The 10,849-nt window shown below is 38.5% G+C and overlaps 1 protein-coding gene across 1 annotated transcript; it reads right to left on the reverse strand.

The window, feature by feature from the left end:
• Positions 1–1,654: 1,654 nt before the first annotated feature.
• LOC145592170 (uncharacterized) lies at positions 1,655–3,797 on the reverse strand. Its single transcript, XM_081648629.1, has 2 exons — positions 3,465–3,797; positions 1,655–1,987 (listed from the first exon to the last, which is right to left on the reverse strand). The coding sequence occupies exons 1-2, from the start codon at positions 3,795–3,797 to the stop codon at positions 1,655–1,657; spliced, it is 666 nt and encodes a 221-aa protein (XP_081504755.1).
• Positions 3,798–10,849: the final 7,052 nt, after the last annotated feature.

A 10,849-nucleotide genomic window follows, 5' to 3' on the forward strand; every position in this document is an offset into this window, starting at 1 on the left:
AACCGTTGGATTTCATGCATCACATGTCAAATCAAAGAACACTGTTCACTCGAAGTATAAATAGGGGAAATGAACGGTTTTTCTTTAATTTGAACCTAGGTTTTCAAAAAATTCTCTAAAGAAAAATCTCTGGTGTTAATCTCTATTAATCCCAACCTCGCAACGAAAAATCTTTCCCTGGATTCATAAATAACTGCTTGACGGATTCCGACTGCTCAGGATGCTCTTTTGTCTACTCGCTGAAGTAAAGTTCGTTTCGCCTAGAGGTAAAATTTTTTGAACTTTTGCCTTTAATTTGATTTTTCGGTGTTTGCCATAAGTATATAGTGGGTTTTGTAATGTTACTGCATTTATTAAGTTGGTTATGCCTAAATCTATAAAGAACTTCATTGTGGGTAAAGCCGGTGAGGCTGGCCCGTTTATGCACTTGTCCTCGGCGCTAGAGAAGGAAGCTGAAAATTCCTCTTGTTCTGTTTATATTGACATTTTAGAAGACATTGATATTGTCGAAGTTGATTCTATCAGTGTTTTTGAGCAAGGTAACTCAGATTTCCTCATCGACGAGTACGATTCCAATCTTAGTAAAATAGGTTTAAAGAGCACAAGAATGCCGAGAACGAAGCGTACTAGCTTCGATCCTGATCAAGCCGAGAGCGTGGTTAGGCGCCCTGGCAAAGAACCAGTGGTCGAGCCTGAGCCACAAATGTCTTATATCCGTGACGAGGATATAGAATATGTAGAACGGAGTATCGCTAGCGAGAAAGATGAGGATACAGAATCGAGTGAATATGTTTTTCCAGATGAACTTTCTCACTTCACCTGCTGTTATCTTTGCTACCCGCTCTGCCTCTATCCACTTTGTGAAATAGTCTATCCCTACTATTAGAAACTTACGCCCTCCAGTGGCCGACGTGAAAGGATCGACAATATCCATTCCCCATTGCACAAAAGGGATCGAATTAAGAATGGGTATCAAGTCATTTAGCAGCTGATTTATTGCCGGCCCGAACTTCTGGAACTTATCACACTTTTTGGCATACGCAAGTGTGTCCGCGTTCATTGTCGGCCAATAATATCCTCTTTTCATTGCTTCCAGGGACATTGTTCGGCCACCAGAGTGATTTCCGCGGTCACCTTCATGAATTTCTTCAACTAGTTTAGCAGACTCATATGGTGTTATACATCGGCGCAAGGGTAAGGAGAAGCCTCTTTTGTAGAGCATCCCTCGAAACATAATGAACCAAATGCTATCTTTATTTACTTTTTGCGCCTCATTTTTGTTTGTAGGGAGGACATCGTGTATTTTGTAGGCCAGTATGTCATCATACCATTCACGACCTCCTTCTACACAGTTAACTTCCTTGTGACTTTCTTCATTAATAATCTTATGATTTAAGATCTCGACCATGACTGTACGCTCTAGGTCGTTAAAGCTTGAGCTCACTAGCTTTGCTAGTGCATCTGCCTGTGCATTCTGGGCACGTGGGATTAGATTGATTTCGAAGTGATCTAGCTTAGCCGTTATGCTCTTGAGTTTTGCCAAGTAGGCTATCATCGTTGGTTCTCGGGCTTCATAGTCGCAGCTGAACTGACTTGTCACTAACTACGAATCTGTGGACAACTCAATTCTTTTAGCCTCTGCCGCTATACATAACTAGACCCCTGCCAACGTTGCCTCATATTCGGCCTCGTTGTTGGAGGCCTTAAATTTGAATTTTATCGCGTACTCAAATATATCTCCCTGCGGAGACGTTATGATAATTCCAGCTTCTGATCCGATTGAGGCTGCGGAGCCGTCAACAGATACCTTCCAAGTTCCAATGTCATCCTCGTCTTCAGTGTAGGATGCCTCCACAAAAAAATCGGATAAGGCTTGGGCCTTTATCGACACTCTCGGCTTATAAATTAATACATATTCCGATAGCTCTATTGCCCATTTAAGCAAGCGCCCAGAAGTTTCCATTTTCTGAAGAGATTTCTCTAACGGCTGATTTGTCAAAATTTCGATTGTATGTGCGTCAAAGTATGGCCTTAACTTCCGCGCTGCTGTCACAATTGCATATGCGATTTTTCACTACAAGAAAACAGGAAAATAGCGACGAACTGTTTGCGACGGACACGTTATTCCGTCGGATATTTCCGATGAATTCAATAATTCCGTCGGAAATTTCCGACGGAATATAAATCCGTCGGAAATTTCCGACAGAATATAAATCCGTCGGAATATTTGTACTTTCCGACGGATTTTTCCGTCGGAATTTACCTTTTTCGACGGATAATCATTTCCGACGGAATATAATTTTTTTTTTTTTTTTAAAAAAAAACAAAACCCCTTAAGAAAACCCTATACTTTCCGCCCCTTTTCCCTTCTCCCTCTGTCTTTCCTCTTTCCCCATCTCTCTCCTCTCTCATCTCCTTCTCTCATCGTTCTTTGCTCTCTGCTCTCTCCTCTTTCAACTTCTGCTATCTCCTCTTCTTTCTTCTTCTCTTTCCTTCTCTTTCCTCTTCGTTCTCCTTCCCCATTCTCCTTCTCCTCTTCGTTCTCCTTCCCCCTTCTTTATCCTCTTCTTTCCCCACTTTATCTCCCACCACCACTGCCAACTCTAACCAACGCCGCACCACCAACACCAACATCAACAACAACACCAACATCAACTACGAAACCCATACCAAGGTTTTCAGGTCAAATTCGACCATGAAAACTCTAGATCTAGAGTTTTCATGGTCAAATTTGGCCTTTTAAACCCAATTTCAAGGTTTTGTGTGGTATGTGTATTTTTTAATTTTTTTGTTGTTTTATCAGATTTTTTGAATATATATGTTTTGGTGGTTGTTGGATTTCGTATTTTAGGGGTTGGGTTGGGATTATTTATTTTTTTTCTTAATTTTTGGGTTGTTGGCTGTAGTGGTTCGACCATTAATTTTTTTTTATTTTTTTTCTTAATTTTTCGGCAGCGACAGTGGTGGTTTTTGGTGGGTACGGTGGTGGGGTGGTTGGCTGTGGTTCGGCCGAATTTGTTAGGGTTAGGGTTGTAGATCTAGGTTCGTTGGGGTGGTAAATCTGTATTTGGGTGGGTTAGGGTTAGGTGGGTAGGGGTTTCGGTGGAGGTTTTGGTGGTTGGGTAGTGGGTGGTGGTACAAGTTAGGGGGGCTGGTGCTACGAGTTAATGGGCTGGTGGTGTGGGGTGGTAGCTGGTGGTGGGGGGCGTTTTTTTTTTGTTTTTTTAAACCATTTTCCGACAGAATTTTCGTCGTATTTTTCCGGCAGAATACAGACCGTCGGAAATTTCTGACGGACTTTTTCAGTCCTGAAAATCACTTCCAACGGACTGAATTCCGTCGGAAAAGGCCCTTTTTCCGACAAAAGGTTTTGCGACAACCAGTTTCAACGGAATTTCCGTCGGAAACGGGTTTTCCGACGAAAAACAAGGTGTTTCCGACGGATTTTTTCCGTCGTTATTTACCTGTTTTCTAGTAGTGTTTTCTACTAACGGATATCTTCGCTCCGCAGCGTTCAATACATGACTCACAAAGTATATGGGCATTTGCACTTTCTTCTGCTCTACCAGCAATACCGCCGCCACTGTCTTTGGGGAAGCCGAGATGTATAGCTGTAGTGTTTCTCCTTTTTCTGGCCGGGCTATCGTCGGTAACGAATGGAGGTGGTTCTTAACCCCCTCTAGCGCCTTTGCTTGCTCCTGACCGCAGGTGAAAGTTTTATTTTCGCGGAGGATTATAAAGAATGGTAAGGCTTTATCAGCAGATTTGCTGAGAATAATAATCGTTAATGCTGCCATGCGGCCAGTTAGCTTTTGTATGTCTTTAATAGATTTTGGCTACGGTAAGCTGAGGATGGCTTCAATCTTATCAAGATTCGCATCTATTTCCCTTTCACTAACCATAAAACCCAAGAATTTTCCTGATCTAACGCCAAAGACGCACTTCTCATGATTCAACTTCATCCAGTACTGACGGAGAGTATCAAAGGTTTCTTTCAAATCTGCAATGTGATCCGCAGCCAATTGGCTTTTTACAATGGAGTCATCTACACATACTTCAACGGTTCTCCCCTTCTGATCTGCAAAGACCTTATCCACCAATTTCTGATATGTTGCTCTCGCATTTCGTTACTCAAATGGCATTGCTTTATAATAGTAAACGCCGGCATCCGTAATGAATGCCGCCTTATTCCTGTCGGGCTCATGTAAGCTGACCTGATGATATCCCGAAAAAGCATCCATTAAACTCAGTAAGGCATGGCCGGAAGTGGAGTCAACCAATCGATCTATCCTAGGCAGTGGATAGTAGTCTTTTGGGCAGGCCTTGTTTAAGTTCACGAAATCGACACACATTCTCCATTTTCCTGACGACTTTTTCACCATAACCACATTAGCTAACCACTCAGGATACGTACAGGGTTCTATAAATCCTACCACTAGCAATTTGTTAACTTCAGCTTGTATGGCTTCAATTTTTTCAGTCGAGAAATTCCTTTTCTTTTGCCTTATCGGTCTTGCTCGCCTATCCACATTCAATTTGTGCACCATTACGTCAGGGTGAATCCTTGGCATTTCATCGGCCGAAAAGGCAACACATCTGCGTTTTCTCGTAGGAGCTCAATTAGATGGCATCGCATGTCCGTATCCATGTCAGATCCAATTTTCATTGTTCGGTCCGAGACCCTTGGTTGTAACTCTATTTCGACGGTTCCCCCTCCTGGTAGTGGTCGAGGCACCGTCACGAGTCTTGTGTCAAAGTTTTCCATCCCCAGATCATGTGTGGATGAAGTTCGTTCTCTTTTCTGATTGGTTTGGTTAGTGGGTGGCTGTCGGCTTGGGTGCTTCAATGCCGACACATAACATTCTCTCGCCATGGTTTGGCTTCCCCTAACGCGTTCTGTCCTACCAGCGTTTGATACATTCACCATTTTCAGATGATATGTCGAAACTACAGCCTGCGCATCATGGATCAACGGTCTACCGATAATGGCATTGTACGCTGAGGGTACGTCGACTATTAAGAATTCGGTCATAACATGCCTTGCTACAGTACCTTCACCAATTCGGACTTGCAGAGTTATGCTACCCTCAGGCCTGACTGTAGAACCATTAAAACCAATAACAGGGTATGGGACTGGCGTCAAATAGTTTCGGCCTATCATCATGGCATCAAATGCCTTTGCGAACAGGATGTTAGCGGAGCTTCCCCCGTCTACTAATGCTCGCTTGATGTAGCACCCATTTATCGTTAGTATCAATACTAGCGGATCATCATAAGGGAACAAAATACCCTTGACATCAGCTTCCGAAAAAGACACGGAAGGAATTGTGGCAGGTCGAGGTCGCTCTTCTATTCCTAGAGCATTTACAATGTGCTTGTACTCCGACATGCTTTTCTTCGCTCTGCTTAAAGAGCCTCCATGCACAGGTCCACCGGTAATGACATCTATAGTGATTTTATGCCCAGGTGGCGCATGACCCTGTTTGTGTACCTCTGTATGACCTTGTCGATAAGTGTCATCCTACATAGATGGGTCACCTTGCTTTCGGTATTCCGTTTGTCTCGTCTGTGTGGGTTGTTGTCGGGTTAGTCTAGGTGCGTTCAACTGTGTGTAATTGCTGTATCGGCCTAAACCTTTACCGGGCCTATTTGTTCTTTGTTGATTCTACTACTGCAATCTATTTACCCCACCAGTATGAGTGTCGGGTGTTACACTATCATTCTGTCGCCGAGAGGGTTCTGCTGATGCTATCTGGCTGCTAGCCTTCAAGAGCTCCTCACTCTTTATATACTCATGCGCCTTGCCGAACGCTGTACCCAATTTCGAGAAGGATTTTCGTGCCATATATCTCTTGAAGTCACTGTCGCTCAAGCCGTTTATGAGGGCCATTACTGCTATTTCTTGTTGTAACTTTGGTATGGTATTGGCCTCATTGTTGAAACGCCTGATGAAATCCCTAAGGGACTCATCTTTTCTTTGCCTGACTGCCATAAGTTCTCCCGACGTTCTCTGTCTTGCACTATTGCTTATGTATTGGCCTGTAAATAATTCTACCAAGGTTTCAAAACAGTCTATGGAACCGAGCTCCAAGTTGGAAAACCAGTCTGAGGCAGCCCCCGTTAGCGTGGTTGGGAACACTTTGCACCACATAGCGTCTGTGTCAGTATATAATAACATGTGGCTTTCAAAGGCCGCCACATATCTCTTGGGGTCTCCTTTGTTGTCATACGTGCACGATGACATTTTGATTTTTTCCATTTGTTGATCAAGGATCTCTTGAGTAAAGGGGGATACTCTTGGCCTGACCACAGTTCTGGCAGAACGTCTCGTCGGCTCACTACTGGCTTCTTGCCGATACGACTCCGAGTCTCCTACCCGCACGCCCTGAGAGGCAGCGCGCCCTAGCGGTACTACCACTTCTTGGTACTTACACGATCTTGGTGTGTTGGTTTCGTTATCATGTTTCAAGATTTGACAAAATTCGAGGCGGATTTTTTTCGAAGAAGGGGAGTATGATGCTGGAGCAATAGACCAATATGGGTATTCTTGAAAATTCATGGAATTTTAAGAAAGCCTACACTATCTTTTAGTTATTATTAATTATTAGGATTTTTGCCTATGGGTTTTTACCTTTCACTTGAAAGGATTTTTCCTATTTTTAGGCTTTAAGAGTTTTAGCCATTAGGATATTTATTTATTTAATTTATTTATGTTAGGATAGATTTAGTAGTTGGTTAAAATATGATTAGTAGATATATTAGGATTAAGATTCTTAATATTTTATCTTATTTTAGGATATAATTATTAGTTTCCTATCTAATCTTTGTACGATTTATCACCCTATAAATATGGGTGTATATTAATAATAGTTTAAGAATGAGAGATTTTATTTTGGGATTTAATCCTATTTGAGCGTTGCTCGTTTGATTGTTAATAAAAAACATCACTTGTTGCGACTTGTGATCATCTTCTAGTTGCGACTAGGAAGAGACCTTCTATTCTTGTGAGAATTAGAGTACTATCCATTTACTTTCATCCATAATAACCATAATTTTCATCACTATAATTCACAAAGCCATTAAACCACAATTGTGGTTGCATTCTATACAAAGTCGGACTAATATCCGCATCAGGTTGCGGCTGGGGTTGTCGTGCTGCTTAGTTAAACTGACTCTCAAGGTTGATGAACACAAGCGCAGATGGCACATCGTTTCCTCTTGTCCTGCCGACCGTTTCCTCGGCGATTTCTTTTCTTTTTCGGGACATTGCTTGCATAATCTTGGCCGTTAAATCCAATTCCTCTGGAGTGAACTCATCCAGAGGGTTTGGGGTTGGTGCTCGGTTTTGTTCGGGCGTTATCGGCATATTTGCAGGATCTTTCTGGATGAGATGAGTTTCATCCTTTACCATGATCTCAAGTATACTATTTACAGTTCTACTTGCATTGGCATTAAGGATGACGGTGTCATAATTACGGCTTTCAGTTTCTGTCATTGGTGTTGTAATTTCATTGTTTCTTTCCATGACTGTTGGAGGTCCTTTAGACGATAGAAGTTATTACTACCCCCTCCTTCTAGCGCCAATTGTTCCGGGTGTGCACCGGTATCGAGAGTCTTGGGGTTGGTAAAGGTTTACCGTCCAATTAAGCACCTGCACAGTCAGTACAAATTAGCTAACCCGGGGGATTATCCGAGGATAACCGCTCCGATGCTAAAGTTAGTAATTTGATGAGAAGAATGAAGGAAAGAGTAGAAGAGTATTTTTAGAGAGAGAAAGAGAAAGAGAGAGAGAGAGAGAGATTGTACCTTTGTAATGAAAATGTGCCTTGGTATTTATAGGGAGATAACATTAAGCACCTGCATAGTCAGCACAAATTAGCTAACCCGGGGGATTATCCGGGGATAACCTCTCCGATGCTAAAGTTAGTAATTTGATGAGAAGAATGAAGGAAAGAGTATAAGAGTGTTGTTAGTGATAGAGAGAGAGAGAGAGAGAGAGAGAGAGAGAGAGAGAGAGAGAGAGAGAGATTGTACCTTTGTAATGAAAATGTGCCTTGGTATTTATAGGGAGATAACTAAGTAGGTGCCACCTATCAGAATAGGTGGCAAACCGACCTTGTAGGCAGCAAGTGCCTACGTGGTCTGGAGCAACTCTCAACGTGGCCAAGAGAAGGGCTGTTAAGGTAATTAAGTCGATATGCGAATCAATAGATGATTAGCAACTTAAGGTATTTTAACAACTAATTATTACCGGTGTCGGCACTATCCCGTACAAACCGGTTACCGGTTAATCTTGCAACCTCTACCTCGATTACCAGCGATAGTGGCACCTTCTCCTCATCTTTCGCTGCCCAAATGTTCTACCTTTATCACTCGCTGGTCGTCGATCACCTTGTTGTTAATCTTGTTATTGTTGTGAGTTGCATGTCATACCACACTTCACCCACTATAACCTTCATACGCTACTTCACATTTCTAATGATATAGTCGTATTTTAAATATAATTATTTAGTCAAATGATATCTACAATCACTTATTAGAGAATTATATTTTGGATGATATAATTACCTTAGCTTTCAAATAATACATTCATTTTATGAATGATAGTATGATACCATTACATTTCAAATAATATAGATGATATAATCACTATTACTTGTTGAATGATATAATCAGTTTTCGAATGATATGATACTCTTTAAATGATAAAATTACCTTTCAATATTGGATGATATAGTTACCTTCGCGTAATATAACCACTTTTCAGGTCATAGTAATGGAGAAAGAAAGTAATTTGAAAAGATAGCTTCCAAATGAAACTAAAAGGTGAAATTTTTAAAAAACGATAGTTAGGTGCACAATAAGTTATTGTGTATCGGGTCTATTCTAGAATTAGGGGTGTTAACAAGCCGAGACTAAGCCCTGGTAGGCTCGACTCCAGCTCAAAGCTCTTTAGCTCAGTCTCAACTCGAGCTCGAAGCTCTTGAGCTTAGGCTTGGCTCAAGCTGGCGCCTCAAGCTCGAGAGTCCTCAAGGCTCGACTTGACTTGGCTCGGTTTGACTCGAGGCTCGACTTGGCTCAATTGACTCGAGGCTCGACTTGGCTTGGTTTGACTTTAGTATATAGTAGTCCAACTAATAAGGGGCCAAATGTTGCCCATAGTCATTGTTCCTAAGACCATCAAAATCAATACTATTATTTTAAAACAGAAAAATTTAAAAGAAATTTGAAGTGCCACGTCATCCTTTTTGTTTTTCATTTGTTTTGGTGAGGAAGCAATTATCAATAATAGGAAGATTTACAAGAAATACAGAAAGCCATGTTTGGTTTTTTTTTTTTTTAATTTTATTTTAAAATACATCTCTTGCTTAATTATCTGATGTTTATCTTTTAATTCTTTCAGTTTTTTTTTTTTCCAATTTAATGGTGAACGCTTCTTTGATTTATTCCCACAAATATATTGTTTTAATGATTCATTCATTTACAGTGACTTGTGTCTCTTGCTTTCTCAAAATTTCAATATATTATTCTACCTTTAAGTTAAATTTTAGTTTATTTTCTCTTCTCTCACTATTATCCACTTTGTTTTTTCATTCCACATAATCTTCATTTTTCACTCTTAATATATAATTTTTAATTTATTTCAAGTAAATTAAAAAAAAAATAATCTATTTGACTATATCTATACAAACATCAAGAAAAATTGGTAGTCTTTAATTTGAAGGAGCACTCAAAGGTAAATTTTTTCAACTTTGCTTACAATTCATCTTTAACTTTACTTTCAATATATAGTATTTTTTTTTTATTTCGTTATACTATTTTTTAAAATTTGGTTATACATACATTTCATGTACATAAAAATCTTGGGTTTTATTTTTATTTTAACATTAATTTTTTCTTTAAAAAAAAATTATAGATTCCAAAATTCATTTTTAACGATTTTAAATTTAATCATTTTTAAGCAAATTGTGGTGTAGAATTTCATCTGTATTTTTTTTTTAAAGATCAATGTAGTTATTATTTTCTTTTGCAATGATTAAAACCAGTTTTTATTGTTTCAAAAAAAAAAAAAGTTTTTAATTTTTGTGTTAGTTTTAAGTTACTTTTAATTTTTAAAGAATTTTTTAACTCTATTTTTTTTTTTATTTGATGTGGTAATTTTTTTTAATATATTTATTCTGAAAATTTCTTTTTGATTTTTTTAATGAATTTTGTTTTTATTGATTTTGAAACAAATTGTGCTTAATAATTTCTGTAAGAATTTTTCAAAGATATGTACAATTTTTAAATTTTCAATTTTCACAGATTTTCTTTTTTATTTTTATTTACAGTTTATAATTTCTTCTATAATATCGTTTCATTTTTTAGTTTATTTTTAAAATGGAGTGTGTTTGTTTATTTTTATTTGGGTTTAGATAATTTTTTAGTTTATGTTTTAAAACTGATTTTGTTTGTGTTTTATAGTTTTTTTAAATATTTTGATTTTTTTTAAACATTAGATCTTATCCTAACTTTTGTTTATAAGTGGATAAATTTTGCATTTAAATTAGCTTAATTTTTTAATTTTAAATTTTAAGTAGTATTTTTTTTAGACAAATTTTAATTGGTATTTCATTTTACAACCAATTTTTTATTTACATATATTTTAGTAAGCATGTTTCTTCTATTTTATGTATATTGCAGAACAATAAATTAGAAAAGAAAATTTGTAGCCCTTATATGTATTAATGTATATATATTGTATTGCGGAGTACAAAATTTCTTTATAAATTGTCGAACAACATTTATAAATGACAAATTGAATTTGACAGACTTTTTATTGTATTGTACATTAAAAATGCTAACCTAA

The sequence above is a fragment of the Chenopodium album genome, chromosome 18 (genome assembly GCF_948465745.1).
Source record: "Chenopodium album chromosome 18, dcCheAlbu1.1, whole genome shotgun sequence".
Taxonomy (NCBI): Eukaryota; Viridiplantae; Streptophyta; class Magnoliopsida; order Caryophyllales; family Amaranthaceae; genus Chenopodium; species Chenopodium album.

Excerpts from the sequence above, each read along its gene's own strand:
- LOC145592170 (XM_081648629.1), bottom strand. The coding sequence starts at position 3,797 with ATGGCAGCATTAACGATTATTATTCTCAGCAAATCTGCTGATAAAGCC. Across the intron at positions 1,988-3,464 it reads AAAACACTACTAGAAAACAG|CCGTTAGAGAAATCTCTTCA; the intron begins GTAAATAACGAC and ends TTGACAAATCAG.